Source organism: Tetranychus urticae, unplaced genomic scaffold, assembly GCF_039701765.1.
Source record: "Tetranychus urticae isolate SD_2017Ah unplaced genomic scaffold, NJAU_TeUrti_SD_1.0 Scaffold_4, whole genome shotgun sequence".
NCBI classification, from domain to species: domain Eukaryota; kingdom Metazoa; phylum Arthropoda; class Arachnida; order Trombidiformes; family Tetranychidae; genus Tetranychus; species Tetranychus urticae.
This window is the reverse complement of record NW_028315836.1, coordinates 25,817-42,550: the sequence shown is the minus strand read 5'-3', so window position 1 is coordinate 42,550 and position 16,734 is coordinate 25,817. Positions and strand designations below refer to the sequence as shown.

General features: G+C 32.3%; 4 protein-coding genes across 5 annotated transcripts; 2 read left to right on the top strand and 2 right to left on the bottom strand.

The window, feature by feature from the left end:
* Window positions 1-146: 146 nt before the first annotated feature.
* On the bottom strand, window positions 147-3,015 carry LOC149092893 (sideroflexin-1-like). Of its 2 annotated transcripts, none has more exons than XM_089269979.1 (8): window positions 2,630-3,015; window positions 2,273-2,457; window positions 1,960-2,130; window positions 1,726-1,824; window positions 1,499-1,660; window positions 1,286-1,413; window positions 1,085-1,184; window positions 147-970 (listed from the first exon to the last, which is right to left on the bottom strand). In XM_089269979.1, the coding sequence occupies exons 2-8, from the start codon at window positions 2,443-2,445 to the stop codon at window positions 826-828; spliced, it is 978 nt and encodes a 325-aa protein (XP_089126105.1). In that variant the 5' UTR covers window positions 2,446-2,457; window positions 2,630-3,015; the 3' UTR covers window positions 147-825. The 2 variants fall into 2 exon arrangements, with proteins under 2 accessions (XP_089126105.1, XP_089126104.1); XM_089269978.1 differs by having other exon boundaries at window positions 2,273-2,460; window positions 2,630-2,772.
* A 479-nt stretch (window positions 3,016-3,494) lies between these two features.
* LOC149092892 (uncharacterized) lies at window positions 3,495-5,804 on the top strand. Its single transcript, XM_089269992.1, has 2 exons — window positions 3,495-4,006; window positions 4,313-5,804. The coding sequence occupies exons 1-2, from the start codon at window positions 3,619-3,621 to the stop codon at window positions 5,404-5,406; spliced, it is 1,482 nt and encodes a 493-aa protein (XP_089126118.1). The 5' UTR covers window positions 3,495-3,618; the 3' UTR covers window positions 5,407-5,804.
* A 3,099-nt stretch (window positions 5,805-8,903) lies between these two features.
* LOC107363339 (uncharacterized) lies at window positions 8,904-10,353 on the bottom strand. Its single transcript, XM_015930553.3, has 3 exons — window positions 10,225-10,353; window positions 9,830-10,091; window positions 8,904-9,572 (listed from the first exon to the last, which is right to left on the bottom strand). Exons 1-3 carry the CDS (start codon window positions 10,228-10,230, stop codon window positions 9,106-9,108), a joined length of 735 nt encoding a protein of 244 aa, XP_015786039.2. The 5' UTR covers window positions 10,231-10,353; the 3' UTR covers window positions 8,904-9,105.
* Window positions 10,354-13,361: 3,008 nt separating this feature from the next.
* LOC107363327 (uncharacterized) lies at window positions 13,362-15,967 on the top strand. The gene is made up of 3 exons (XM_015930545.3): window positions 13,362-13,943; window positions 14,270-14,959; window positions 15,025-15,967. The coding sequence occupies exons 1-3, from the start codon at window positions 13,539-13,541 to the stop codon at window positions 15,268-15,270; spliced, it is 1,341 nt and encodes a 446-aa protein (XP_015786031.2). The 5' UTR covers window positions 13,362-13,538; the 3' UTR covers window positions 15,271-15,967.
* The last annotated feature ends 767 nt before the right edge of the window (window positions 15,968-16,734 follow it).

The following is a 16,734-nucleotide window of genomic DNA, read 5'->3' as shown; positions in this document are numbered from 1 at the left end:
TAATTCAAATGTTTGATTAATTACTGGTTACCTTCAACATAGTGGTTTAATTGTAAATAACGATGTAACAATAGTTGAAAGAAGTCGTAACTAGCCACTGATTTTGAACAGATTTTGGCGAATGAAAATAAAGATACATTCAAAGATAAATGGAAAAATCTTAGTCCTTTATTGTAATACATTATTGCAATGGACTCTTGTATTCTCCTTTTTATTATATTAACAGGAATAATAGTTTTGTTGGTTGAGTTAAACACCAATGAAAGACGATTGAATGAATCAACAAGTTAAATTGTTACAATAGATAACACAGCCCTGAACAAATACATATTTCAACTGGAAAACAGAATCTAATTATAAATGGATCTTTGATCACTTAAACATTGCATCCAACAAATTTGATATGCTTTAAAATTAGTATTTTGAAAAAGGAACACTGAAAAAATCAATAACAAGATATCGGTTAAATGTAAATAACGATGCAAGAACAATGGAAAGAAGACTGAACTAGCCACTTATTTTGAACAGATCTTGGTAAATGAAAAGAAAGATACATTCAAAGATAAAATGGAGAAATGAAAACGAAAAATCTATTCTCAAAAGAATTGAGTTGCGTTATTAATCAAAAGACAAAAACTGTCTAAGGACAGTTGATCAAAAATCAAGGGAAAAATTAATTTAAAATTAACTAAATCACAGTCTCTTATGAACATTGGTCTCATAGCTATTCCCTCCCTTGCCATTTCTTAGTTAGTGTGAATGATAGACAACAATTGGTCTTGGTTTTTTGTTTGTGTTTTGAATTTCAGGCCAACTCAATTGTCCTTATAGTCCTTTATTGTAATACAATATCTGCGGTGGACTCTTGTGTTCTTTGAGTTTCTGTTGAAGTTCGGGTTCAACCTGATCCAAAGTTATTGAGCTTTTTTGCGGGAAAAGTGCACAACACAAAGGAGTTGTAAATATTAGACTAGAAAAAGTAAATAAAAATAATTTAAAGTGAAAAGATCAGTAAACATGAAAACAAAAAATTAGATAATAACATAGATTCACATCAGATGTACTTGAATCAGTTGATACTTACAAGAAACCACATATTGCAACTTGCAAAGGAGCATTAATCCATGGCATTCTTTTTAAAACTCCTCGTTTCTCCAAATAATTCATGAAAATTGGCGGTAAGGCTAAGAAAGTTTGCAACAATAAGAAAAGATAAGCTCGATTAGGGCAAAGATTTGATTTAAGATGGATGGATAATGAGATTTTTGATAAGAAAGATACTTACTCATTCCAGGAACAGCCATTGCAATTCTCGAAAAAGTTACTTGAGAGATAGCCTTTTTAGCTGCCACTTTAGATTCGCCAACGAGATTATTATTCTCATCATACAATGCGATACCTTCTTTAAGCTCTCTAAAATTGTTTTCATAAAAATAGCATGAGAAAATTATGAGTCAATATGTAATTAGAGATAAAATGAGCAAATAATGATTCTCACTTTGATCGCATCATGGGAATGTTAACACAATTGGCTGCAGCGACTGCACAAAAAGGTACAAATCGGCCAACTAGGGCTGGAGCTTTTTTCACTAAACTATTAAGACCTAAGGCAGTAACAAGTGCGCCACTGGTTGCAAAAACGTAAGATGTACCCAGTTGCCTGAAATTAGAATAAACAAATTAATCAAACGATTTTTTATTTTACAGTCAATAATGAAAACGTACGAAAGTGGTATGTCTGAAGTTCCGCTTCTATTGGTGTAATTTACAACAGCGTTGAAAGACTGGTTAAACCACTGCCAAAAGACAACTTGACGAGTGCTCCTAAATTGCAATAAAAATAATAGCAAAACAAAATTTCGATTGACATGATATACATATACATGATTTAGAAAATGTTTCAAGTGATCAGTCATTAAGCATATCTCAAGATAGTATTGCAAGTAAATCGAAACTCACTTGTAGAATGTTAACATACATCCAGTAATGAACATGTTCATTGGTACTTGAGCTGACATCCGTCCAATTAAGATTTGCTTCTCTCCAGTTTCTGGATGATGAGCACTATCATAAAGATATTTGTAGTACCATAGTTGATCTTCAGTAATAGGGCCTACATCATGACCCTTCCTAAAATAAAAAGAAACAGTTTAGACTGATGATAATGTTTCTGGCATTAAATTTAAAAGTACAATTTAACAAAAATGTACCAAGCACGAAGAAAAAAAAAGAAAGAAAAACAATAAAAATCTTAAGTTTCATAGTCTCTTACCTGTAGTTTTCAACGATTTCCTTTGCTCGCTTAATTTCATCAGGAGACTTAAATAGATTCAATGGATTAGTTACGACGAAAAAATGTTTGGCTCTTCCCAAATAGGTACTTTGATCATAACGAGGTGACTCTATGTCAATCTTTTTCTGGACAACCGAACTCGATGTTTCCATGTTTAATCGCAGCTGCTGATAAAACAGTAAAGATGTTGGATGATAATGAAAATTTAATAAGGTTAGTGAATGGGTCGACTGTAAACAAACACAGGGAAGACAACACGAACTGTGCAAGTCTAGCAAAAAAAAACTGAGGAATCGTAAGCAAAAAGTTACAAACAGAGCAAAGAAATGAACTTACATGAAAAGTCGTCTACTGAACGTCGTGATATTGATCTCTCAGATAAAAGCAGCAGATATGGTAAAAAATCAAATGCTACATCAAAGTAGCTTTACAATAGATTTAGATTAGATTTCCATTTCCTTGAAAGTTGAGAAGAGTCAAGATGTACAGATTAATAATCTATGTTGAAATTTTAGTAAACAACTATCGATAAAGAGTTCGATCTATCGACAGAAAGCTTCAAGAAATAATCTTTTCAATTCAAATCAAGCTGTAAACAAACGCTCCGTAGTTGTCGATCGTCTAGCAAACATGATGAACCAACTCAGGAAATTTAAATCGACCTGAACCGACACTTTATTCAACTCATCTTGAAAATTATTTGATGTCAATTGGTAAGGCTGAGAAGTGACTGTCAGCTAATTTCATTTCACCTTCTTGCTTTCGGCTCAAACATTTAAACAAAATTAACCCAATTAAATCATCGAAAAGGCACAATCTTTTCAACAGTTATCACCTTAAAAATCTTTTGATTTTAATTAATTTGCATTAGTTGTCTAGATATTTAAATCATTTCAAATTTTAATCATTGTAAAAGTGAATTACGATGCCTACGATACTATTAAGACTTATTCAATGTTTGTTATTTTTACAAGATAGGTGGATTAATTTATCTTTTGATCAAATAATATAGTTATTTTGATTTATTGTATGATTTAAATATTATTGCAATTAAACATTCTGTTATTAAAATACATTAAACAGGGAAAAAAATTCCCTTGTTTTGTATTTGGCGCTTTTGTGGATTCAATCTTTGAAGGAATGGATCCTTGCTTGAAGATTAAGCTGGAAGAGGTTTGCTAATTTTGTCAAATGTTATTGTTTTTCTGTTTATCTTTTATCTTTTTGAGTGAATTAAAATCTTATTTTCATCGATTGTCTTTCTCACTTTGACAGCATATCGCTAGTTAGCTATTCTTTATAATTGTCTCAATAAATAAATCAAAATGGCTGGTGTAATTAGCCCTGAAACACCAACAGCGGGAATTTCTCGGTCTGGTCGGATCCGTAAGAAATCGGCTAAAGTTATTGAAATGGAAGAAACTGAGAAAACTGTCGAATCAGTAGATAAACCTAAACCAGCTCGGACACCGATTGGAATCACGAACAATGGTGTAACGCCTAAAAAGACTTTCATTGAACGTGATTTGACCAATTCATTGAGCTCCAAGCGTCTTAAAATCAAAATACCTCCTATAAATGATAATTTCAAAGACACCGTGATGATGGAAGGTGATGATGATGATATTGCTGACGAAAACATTGATGATACAGATTATGATGGATTAAACATGTCACCAACTATAAACTCTACATCTCCACCTATTAATTCAGGTAAATAGCCTTTTCAATGCCCCTAGAATCGACTCTTGAATTCAAGGTTGTGAGTGTTTCAGACTACAGCAAATTTTGCCTCCTAAAACTTTGTTATGTAGTTTTAAAATTATAATTATTTTATTTTCAACTTGATAAATCTACCGCCAAAAATTTTTTGTTACTTAAATTGTATTTATTTGGCAGACAAGCTCCAGATAAAACATTTTGTTTATTTAGACTTCGTTTTTTGTCACATTTTACGCGGGCTTTCATATTGTTCGAACTTATAAAATGCTCTGTTCTTTTTAATCTTTTTAAATGTAGGCACCGCTCTTGGAGTTTTACCTGTCACAACTGTCATCCCCTCTTCAACACCCTTACCAGCTATATCAACTTTGGCTGCTAAAAAACATGATAAATCACCCAAAAAGTCTACGAGTTCAGATACTTCATTTAGTGAACTTGCCATCAAACCCATAAAGATTAGTCGCAAAATGGTTGAAAATGACTCTGCGGCAAACAAATTATTTGAACAGATCACATCTGGTCAACCTCACATTGATCATAGACGTAAAGGTTTCAGACGGAAGTTCAAATATGGTATTGTTGGTAATGTTGACTTTGGTTCAGATGATAATGACTCAGACGAAGCATCTTTGGTTATAGCTAATGATCCTCAAGATTCTTTGGCATCAGCAATGGCTCATGTAAACAAGATGAAAACACCTAAAGCTGAGCCGGTACCGGAAGTCGAAGAAAAGGAAGAAAAGAAACCTAAACGTCAAACCAAGGCTAAACTGAAAACACCATTAGAGGGAAAAACTCCTGAAAAGAAAAAACGTGGTCCGTTAATAACAGCTTACACACTTTTTGCCCGAGAAAATCGTTCTAAAATAGCTCAAAGCAACCCTCATTTAGATTTCGCTGGTGTTAGTAAAAGATTAGGTGAAGTGTGGCAAACTCTCCCCAATAAGGAAAAAATGCAATGGAAACGGAAAGCGGCTAAAATGGCCCAGAATATGCATCGAGCTTCAGATCCAATTAGCTCTTTACCATCTAAATCTACCTCAAGTCATTCTAAATCTTCAATAATTTCAAAACTTTCATCCACTGTGACGCCTAAATACTCAACAAAAAGTCAAGAATCGACCTCAACTCGTAAAAACGATGGAGGTTACGTCGATGTAGCATGTCATTTAAAACTCATTGGAGATTCACTTACCAACATAGGTCAAAGACTAAATGACCGTCCAGGTCTCGCTAGTTCAGTTTCTTTATCGGTACTTCTAGATTCAACAATTTGTGCTATGGGATCTTTGGTTGGTCTAACGAGGTTAGTTGAACATTCCAACGGATGTCCCAAAGAAGTACACGATAAATTAATGGATAACATCTCATTCATTATGCCTGGTATTTAAGTGAAACCTCACATAATTATCGCACTTTAATTTCCTCATTTCTTTCATTTTCTGCTAATCATTGCCCATCTTTTGATCATCTGTGAATATCTTCCGTGGAAACTTTCATTAACTGAATTTACTTTGAATATTCATGTAAAAATCATCATCCTCATTGATATGGATGTTTGAATTAATCTGAGAAAACTCTTAATTGTTTCAATTTTATCCTTTACCTTTCCTTAAAATCCCAATGTCAATCAATTCTATTTTATTCTTCACTCTTTCACGCATCTAATTTAAATTTATTATATGGATAATCAGTGAACATCTATTCAACTGCAAATTTAATCTTTCTAGTTTCTCTAATTGGCCAATTACTGTTGACTGTTATCCATTAAAGTAAAAGACTCATCTGACCATTTTTCGTGTTTTCTCCAAGATGTTGATTTTCTTTCAAATTTTTCTGAATATTTATATTAAGTTATGTTAACAAATTGTCATGAAAAATCAGATAGGTCAATAATTCAATAGGTTGTCAAGAATTTAAGTTGAAATTAATTCATTATATTATTTTAATAAGTTTAAATGAATCAAAACTGAAGTTGACTAACTTAATTTTTCTTCGTTAATTTTCATTTATTAAAATTTTGATTTTTTACTGAGCTGGGCAATAATTGAAGATCAATTAAAAAGTAATGAGTAGTTTGACAATTTGGCATTGCATGGCTAAGATTTTGCTGATTCTTGAATATCATATGGTAATTTCCACTTTGTAATGATAGCTTTTATGGGTAATTTTTTTGGAGGAGACACAATGACTTCTCGAGTTTCCGCATTCAATTGAAATTCATAAGCCATGTTTTTTTCTTTAACTTCAGATTTGATGAAATGTAAAATTTTGTCTAAAGTAATGAGACATTTTTTCTGAGCTGTAGCGTGATATTTTGTTTTAAGTATACTGGCTGGAAGCACTTTCAATTTACTGAGAGTAAAATCCTCATCAAGATCTCCACAAATAAGTGTTTCGAGGCCAGTAACCAGTGCAGATGCCCACCAATACAGGTGACGATAAAATGAAATATTAAAGCCTGTGTTACGTCCTCTGAACAGGTAGGGTATGAGTTTCAAAGCTGCAAAGTTGACTTGATCAATTGGCTTATCCACATCATCTTTATCTGCCACAAACTCTGTAATACCAGTGTGTAATATACGATGTTGGCCAATTTTTGAAGATGTAATAATACTGAATAAATCCTGATCAGTGTCAGAGTTCAATTCACGCTCTTCAACTCGTTTAGTTATCTTTCTGATAACATTCAATCTTGCATAGTTCATTTTATTGGTTTTCCTAGGATTATATTGGGGTGTGGGCTCTACCCCATGTAATTTACGTATGTTGTCTTCAATAGTCTCTCCATCGGCTAAATGCATGAAAATTTCATTCTCGATCCTGAATGCAATTATAGTCCAGTCACTTTCTTCATAACATGCAAGCAATATTCTTTTCAATTCCAGATTTGTACATATGAAATCAATCTGCTGTTGTGGATCGTTTTTAGGATTTGGACCTCTAATAATTTCTTCATGTTTCCCAATCCAGTGCATGAAATACTCCCATATGCCTGGAAGATCACATACATAAGATTCAGGATCGTATCCTTCAAGACAATTGATTGGTATGTTCAACTTGGTCGCGTCTAGATACCTCTGCGATGAATTATCAGAGCGATATACTTCTTCACGTTCTTTGTTATAGTAGGTTGAAAAACTTGTAATCCTTTCTGGTCCAATAAATCTAACATTACTTGTTACGGGTAAAAACTCGAGATCCAAAGCATCTTTTCGGATCCTTCCCATTACAATTTGATACTTATTTAAACACAATACAAAAATAATATGAATCACAAATTGGAAATGTTGTAAATTTTAATAGAGTAAATAAACTTATCTAATAAAATAAAATAAAAAAATTGCTGAACTTCCTCATCCAACCTGTCAAGTTTCTTGATGAAACTTTGTGTGCTTATAGACCTCAACAAGCTGAGTCCAAATATATGTGTCATCCTATCCGGAGACGCCTCTAGCGGTAAAAGTCGTACTCAAAAACGGACGTATTGAAACGCGTCTTAGTCTAGTCAAGTATTGCGCGCAGAGAACCATTATTTAGACTATGATTAACGATAATGGTCACTCCAACTCGTGCCATATTACCTGAGACATCGTGTCGATAAGCTTGTATTACAAAGCATTCAGAAAATCAATGCGAAACGATAAATTAACAAATCAAACCTAATAGAGTATCAACCCAATTAAACCGATGGTGCAGGAAGATCAATAAAAATTTGATGTTTCTAATTAAGAAAAAATTTCCAAACAAAATTAACGAGCATTCTAGTTTAAATTTATTATATGGATAATCAGTGAACATCCATTCAACTGCAAATTCAAATGCTGAATTCAAATTAAATTCTGAATTTACTTTGAATATTCATGTAAAAATCATCATCCTCATTGATATGGATGTTTGAATTAATCTGAGAAAACTCTTAATTGTTTCAATTTTATCCTTTACCTTTCCTTAAAATCCCAATGTCAATCAATTCTATTTTATTCTTCACTCTTTCACGCATCTAATTTAAATTTATTATATGGATAATCAGTGAACATCTATTCAACTGCAAATTTAATCTTTCTAGTTTCTCTAATTGGCCAATTACTGTTGACTGTTATCCATTAAAGTAAAAGACTCATCTGACCATTTTTCGTGTTTTCTCCAAGATGTTGATTTTCTTTCAGATTTTTCTGAATATTCATATTAGTTATGTTAACAAATTAGCCATTTTTTTAAAATAAGTCAAGAATGATCTGGTTGTCATTCATGATCAACCAATTAACAAATGGCAACTACAAAAGTTTTGTTGTAAACAAACAAAAACAAATCATATTTCCTTTAAATTTAAATTTATAACGAGTCTTTCATTCCCATTATCTGATTTAGTCTGGAAGTTAATGAAAAGAAATTTTCAACACGGAAATTTCATCTCAAGTTACTATCAGATTTATCTATTCTGTATCATGAATTTTCAAAATATTTGAAGAAAGTTTCATTTCGTAATATCGTACTTTTGTTCAAAAAATAATCATTTACTCTGTATCTGTAGATTTGTCTGATGAAATTTTGGTGATCAAGATTTAAATTTTACTTTTCAAGTTTCTCCAATAAAGTGATGTTTGAGTCAGATTGATTTTACATGCAATTTAAGTTTATCTTAATTATCCGAGTATTTGTTCGAGTGAGTTATTTCCACCTTTAGGTCTGTCGATTCACAGTCGATCTGAAAATTACAAAATATAATACCATTGGATAAAGAAATATTCAGTTTTACTTGATTATTCTTTAAAATTTATATGGAATATTTTTTGGGTATTCGGTCATGTATCACATTTTGATGTATGCCATTTCTGTTGATCATCATAAAAGTATCAATTTGAAATAAATTGAAAATGAACAAGTGTTTCAATCAAAAAATGATTTTATTTTATAATTTGCTTAAAAAAGGCTCGTTAAGGATTAGGACTTAGAGAAACACAAAATACAATATTTCAACAATCGATATTACAATTAAATGATATGTGGTTTTAACCTTATATCTGTTTAGTTGAGCCGAGATAAAAATACATTAATCACTACTATTTATCATTATTAATTCGAGACAATTACCAGGCTTGTTGGACAATAGGAGCTTGAGCAACTTTGTGGACGATTGGGGCTGAGTAGCCTGAGTAGTATGCTGGAGCAGCAACTTTGGTTACAACTGGAGCGGGTGCTGAGTAAGCATAAGTTGGAGCAGAGTAAGCGTAAGCTGGGGCAGCAACTTTGGTTACAACTGGGGCTGGGGCAGAGTAGGTCAAAGCTGGGGCAGAGTAAGCGTATGCTGGAGCGGCAACTTTGGTGACGACTGGAGCTGCGTATGAAGGAGCAGCAACAATTTGAGCTGGAGCAGCGTATTGTGGGGCAGTGTATTGGGGAACAGCGTATTGGGGAGCTGCGTATGCTGGAGCAGCAACAACTGGAGCTGGAGCAGCATATTGAGGAGCGGCAACAACTGGAGCAGCTACTTTAGCGACAGTTTGGGTGGTTGGAGCGGTTCCAGGTTCGTTTGTGATAACTTGAGCGCGGAAACCTGAAATCAATGGTTATGAATGATAGATTATACATAACAAGGCTTTTGGATCGAGTGACTGTGGCTAATCACTGACTTGAAATGGTTATAATAAATTACAGTTGTTTCATTTGATGGATGCTTGAATGGTCCATTTATCCATCAATTGAAATGAATAAACTTTCACTATCAACTGTTTTGATTGCCAGATTTGGAGTGATTGAAATCAAACCAAAAATCAACAACTCAATCATCAATTTTAATCAGACTTCACTTACCGTGGACTGGGTCAGCAACGTAGTTAACAATTCGTTGTCTTCCATCGATAACTCCTAAACTGTATGAACCAACAACTTGTCCATAAGCGTTTCCTTGTTCCTTTCTTGAGGTTCCACCGGTAGCATGGTTTTCTTGGTAAGCGAAAGCGTAGTTACCAACAGAGTCTTGGGTTCGAGTTGAGACTGATGAACCAGTGTTAGCAAGGTTAGCTGGAGCGTAACCGGCGGTGGCAAGACCAATAAGAGCGAATAAGGCAATAACCTGGCGAAATTAAATGAAACATTTTATCAAAGAGAATCACAATTAGAAAATTAAATTTTAAAATCCAATTGGAAAACAAAATGAATGGCTCAATAATAATGGAAGCACAATTGTAATGGTAAACTTTCATTACCTTCATGGTTGTTGTTGGTTGGTTTGTTGGTTGGTGTTTACAAGTTGATTAAGAAATGAATTGATTGAAAGTGATATTTGATTGTCGATTAACCATTCCTTTTATATGAAATTCATCGAGGGACAATCGACTGACCATTAATTGTAGTCACCTCCCAATCAACAGACGGAAAACGAAAAGCTAAAATATGTATTCAACTAATACCATTATTGATACTAATCAATATTAAATCCTCCTTCTTTTACCACAATATCAACCTTTTCAGGCTTACTCAAGCTCCATCAACTGTCCTTCGTTACCTATCCATCCTTCGCCTTCTTATTAGCGCTCATTTAATAAGTTTAATGATTAGTTAATTGTTTCATTTCGTCCATCAAACTGTCTTTGTCAAAAAAACATTAAAAGCCACTTCAATATCAAAAACGGATCAAATTCATTTATGGTCATTACTACTTTACATAAATCAGATTATAATAAACCTGATTCCTTAATTCAAGTAAACCATAGAAGTATTTAATCAAAACATAAATCATTGAAATAAAACAATGATTAAGGTTAGCCTTTTGATGTCTACTTTTTGTTGTTCATTAACTTACCAAATTGATGCAGGATAATCTCAGTTTTGATATTGAATTATTATCATCTGATCAAGTAATAATTCATATAAATAAACGCTTTCCCAGATAAACTGTTACCGATTTAAACCAGTAATTACAAATGTTTAACAATAAGACGATTAATAACAGCAAAATGATTAAAATAAGTTACAAGGTTTTTTATTGTTTCATTTCAACTCTTGATATTTTTAGCTTCAACAAAACTTGAAGTGCTGTGATTAAATTGTCCGAACCAAATCATTGAGTTTACATTGATTAGCCAAAACTTCACATGCAGCTACAAGGTAACACATGATTTTGGCCTCAAATGAATAAATCATTGTTTTTATCTTCAATCGACTTGAATTGAAAGCCAATAATTTTTGTAAACTATGGACATGTTAATCAGTGATTGAATGTGTGAATGTTATCATGATTATGCTCTGGAATCAACTAATTATGCTGATAATAATAATTAGAAGGAAAAGTGATTCTAATGGTTAACCTTCAAAAAAACCACGCCAAATGTTAACTTATTGATTTTGCTTTTCTGTCCATTTATAATTAATGGTCAAACAATTTCAGGTTTGCCTTAATTTAATTTAACACCAAGTATGAACATAAAGTAAATCAACTCACAAACTGTCCAGCCAATTTGTATTACATATTGAAAGCTGTACAAAAAAACATAAACATTGAAGGTAAAGTTAAGTAGCAAAAAATGAACACCCATTTAGCATGGAAACACAAATCAAAGCCTAAAGCATAAAGACAATTAACGAATTATTACTGATATTGATTTTGATCGTTATCAACATCAAATCAATATTAATTCTGAAAATGCTATTTTCAAATTAATTTGCGTTTTCCAGTCAAAGTCAATGTCTATTGATAAAACTTTCACTCTTGATTTGGACAATCAACAATAATTACAATAAAAGGATAATTTGAATCAAGAATTTTTCACTCACGCATCTTTATCGCCAACGCTTTGAAAATTAACAATTCGTGTTAATTGCTTGTTTGATCTGAACAAATGTTGAACATTAAAACAAAATCGTAAGTAAAATGTTTAACAACATGTTCAACATGATGTTGAACAGCTCAAGTTAATCAATTAAATGTTTAATCAATTTTTACCGTTGAGTTATCGATTGAAAAGTTAAACTGTTATACCTTGATCTAATTAACAATTTGATTTCAGTTTTAATGTTCAAAAATGATTGACCAAATAAACAACAAAAAGTCAACTTTTACTGATTGACAAGATTCCATTGATTTTACATTCGGAAGAAACTTGATGATTGAATCCATTTCATGTAATCGGATGTATTTTGATGGGTTTCACCAAATTGATCAACCTTTCAACAATTTGGAAGCAACTAAATTGCCTTTGATCAGGACTACTTATCCTTTAGTGGTAATGGTTACAAGTTGACCATTAGAAGTGACTTCAACTGTGGACTTGTTGTCCGATGAAACTTGTGTCTCTGATGGCTTAATTGATGTAAATTTGAATCAAGGTAAATTGTGTTCACTTGAACTTTTTATTGTATTGTATCTGGTAATGCTTCAGGCAGTTTATTGGGTGTGTGTTATTGAGATTTAATTGCGAAAAGTGATCGATGATTGAGGGACAAAAGTGAAACGGATAATTTATCAATATTAGCTGTTAAACAAAATGTTAATTACTATTCAATAGTCATTTGTTTTCAATTTTACATCTAATTTTAATGTCAATTTTGGCCTTTTATTCAAATCTTTAAATCTCTAATTCGCGTTATGTTTCAATGTAAATTAGTTGGCTTTCATTTACATCCAAAACAAGGTTGAAATATTGATGATTTGCTTCCAACACTGACAATCAGATTAACTTGTGTTGACATAAACTGTTAATCATGAAATGATCAAAAAAGTAAAACATTTTCATCATTCATTAATCTTCGACATTTTGCTCGAGCTTATACTAATAAGTTGCCATTTATTGTTAAACAGCAATCAATCTTGTTAACCAAGATTTGGTACGCAAAGAAAGTGCAATCAATGCTTTGAGCAAGTGAATTAGCATAAAGATCAGACCTCTGATTAGACAGTTTACCAGATCTTAATCTGATTTATTAAGCTTATAATTTCATCATTAAATGATTAATTTTTAGGCGAAATTAATTAGTGAGTTCAAGTGCTAATATTACAGAACGAAATTCAAGCTAAATGTCAAATTTAGTCTAGAAGTTCAGTTTCTTGCACAAAATTCATTGAGGAATTATTGATTTTCAATTTTAAGGTTTCATTTATTTTTGTCACTTTTCCTTTACTTTTACAATCAATCAAAAGCAATTCAAATCGATGTGTTTTCCTTTATAAGTCAAATCAATTGGTAATGACTTCATAGACTTGTTGTTGAATTACTTTAATATCGATTGAATTGAATGGGAAATAATTTGTCAAGAATGGGAACAATAATATTGCTTTCTAGTGTTTCCCTAGCAATGAAATTATAAACACTCAAGTGACATTTATTTCCTGATTGTTGAAAATTTCAATTTGCATTAATAGTATAACAATGGTAATAGAAGAGCAAATTTTTATATTTACTGTTTACTGATTTAAATAATGATGCTGCAAATGGGTTTAGACATTACAAATTATTTGATCATACGTGATCGGGTAAATTGTCCAGTGGTTATCCAATGGCCTGGATTTGGTGATTAATTGATTATGAGACTATCCAATTGTGCCACTACAGTAATGATGGTTGTGATTGTGTTTGTTCAGGAAAAATCAACATCTAAACAAGATATTGAATCGTTAATTTATCCAACTGTTAACCCAAAAGACAATCAGTCATCAGACAATCGATCTGATATTGATTATGATTCTGATAGCAATGATGAACCCGTGAAAAAACAGATTAATACTGGATTAGGATTGTTACCAAGAAGACGCAATTCACTTTGTGTTTCTGAGTTTTTATTTTGTGCCTCATCTTTCTCGTGTTTAGATGTTATTTGTACAGACAAACTAATTGAAGAGATCGATTCTTGCCAATACGGGACAATTTACTGTCCAGAAACCGATGAATGCCTTGTAAATTGTCCTTCCAATAGTCCAGAGTTGATACCGGTAAAGTCATCTATTTTAATAATTAATTCAACTGAAAAATTAACAAATTGTTTAAACGCTTTAAAAGTTGCCTCCAAAAATTTTATTTCATATCATGTTTATGGTGCCATCTAATGTGTCTTAAAGTAGTTTGAATTGATAAACAAAATTTTGCTTTAAATTATTTTAATATTGTTATCAAATGTTGAATATCAATAGCAATTAAAAAAACAGAGAAATTGTCTGAGATTTATTAGAGTATTTATATCAGAGTTATCATATTGATTAATCAATTGAATTGAATTTAACCGTCTTTTTGTTAAAATGTTTTTATCCTTTATCTTTAGACTACAGATGGGACAATTAACTTTTTTGATCTTAATGGAACCGATGTGATTGACAACATTCCAGCTGACAATTTGCCTGAAGATGAATTTTATGCAAACTCTACTGATTTGGTGGTAACTATTCCGATTGTTTTGACCTTTAAAGATGACTATGAAACTGCTGTTGTTAATCGTTCGAGACTCTTTATCCAATCTATTAAACGTCAGTTGGTGAAAAATCTAAATCTTCCAGAGAGTTCGATACAAAATTTGGTTATTTTGAAGAATCCGTTTAAAATATCATTCGATCTAGTTTACTGGCCTGAACAAGATGATTTCAGCAACATAACTTTGTCTTCATTTCGAGAGACAGTATCAAAGTTCCAAGAAAAATTGCTTACCACTGGAATTGATTTTACTGGTTTGGATAATGAAACAATTGTTGCAATTAAAGATGACAACAAAAAGGTACCTGATGTTCAACAACCGCCAACAACAGTTCAAGGCAACCAAAAGACAGAAACATCTTCTACATCAAGTCCAGAAAAGTCTAATGCTTCGGAATTTAGTGATGGTAGAAATAATTTGGCGATAATTTTAGGTCTAGTCGCTGGAGCTGTTTTGTTGATTTTAATTGTTATCATCGGTATAATTTATAGAAAACGAACTATTTATAATAGACGTCGAAAAATTGCTCCTTTTTCACGAATGGTGAGTCCCTTAATACAAATTAATCAATACAAATTACTAATTATTTGTTCACAATGTATATCAAGAGTACAAGAAAAAACTTGGCTTCATCTGCAATCACATTCAGAGGAAGTCAACGCATACTTACTGGTAATCGAGATGACATTTTATCCGAAGCGGACTATGATGATCATGTATCGTGGTTAAAAAATAGGACAAACGAACCAAGTGATGAGTACATTACTCCTGATCCAGCAATTTATGTGCCACCAGCTGAGGAAGAGATAAAACGTACACCAAGACCATCTACGCGAATCATAAGACACGAATAGTTATTGCAGCCAAAGCAATTATTTTAGATTTATTCATCATCAGTTATCTCATCGTCATTCTCGATAGCTATGCACTTTTAGACGGATGTTTCTTTTATGTGGACCTAAATTTACGTTATTGGAAGATTCAAAGACACTGGAAACTTCAGAGTTGAAATTTTTTCAGCTCACGTATTGAAAAAAAGAAAAGTTGCGTTAAAACATCAATATTTAAAGTTAGAATAACTAATTTCAAGTACAATATTTTTAATCAACAAGTGAGTCTGTTCGTTTTTTCGGAAAAACTGGATAAATGGTCGACAGAGAGGAAAACAAAGTTCTGGTATACAATTTATCAACGTTAAGAGATATTGTTATGATTCATATTTTACGATTTTAAGTTTTGTATATTTTTCGAGCAGAATAGTGAAAGAAAGTGAAATTGACATAGACTTCGGATTATGACCATACTTTATATCAATCCTAATTAAGCCTTTAGCCTTTTTCTCGAAGAATGTTTAGGTGCGGGTGTTGTACAAATTTACAAATATGTGTATGTTTTGTACGTCTTCTTAGAAAGCGGAAAGAGAACTGAACGCTGAAGCGCTGAACTGTACTTACAGTAAATGTTAGAGTAAATACTTTACGAAAGAAATTTCAGAATTGTAATACACAATGTACTATAGACAAATTATAAATATTCATTCAATCATCAAAATGACTGCAGTGAAATTTCATGTAATACTAAACCCAACAAATTTAGGTAATGCCATATTGCATAAAAGGACTTAAATTTGATGTGAATAGCCAGTCCATCAAAGTTGAATTGATGAGTTACAGAAATTATCTCTAAAAACATATTGGTTGATTCGATAATCAAGCAATAAATTAACAGCAGGGATGACTTGTTTTTTACACAGCTTTGGTCAATCGGATAAACCGTTCACCATCAACGGTTAACCACTGTTAAGCTTGAAATGTTTACTTGTTTTGAGATACAGCAGCAATGCAACAACAATTTGGTTGAGCTAAACCAGGAAAGCGATTATTATGTTAAAGTCTTGTGTATAACAGACATAGGGTTCCCCTAAGTTGATGATTAACCAAACATTCAGGCTCAATCAAAGTAACTTGCACGCGTGACTCTCTTGTGACCTCAGGTAAACCTAAATACATACATGACAGTAAAATGAAGGTAACCAAAGGACAGATGGTTTGACCTTTCATATACTTTCATCTCTATCCAATGCTTTATTCCTCCAAAACAGTGAATAGACTTTATTTCGGTGTTGTCTAGTAGACCTAAATCGTTGTTTCCTTCAACTTGATGGTCTTTTCTTTCTTCTCCTTTCTTTCTTCACATTTAACTTTCCTCTGGAACTTATAAAATAAGGTGATCGCCAAATTTGCCTTTTGTTGATAATTCACCTGGCTTTTAAGAATGTAGAAAGGTTATTTCTCCTGGTACAGGCTAAAGGAAGAGGA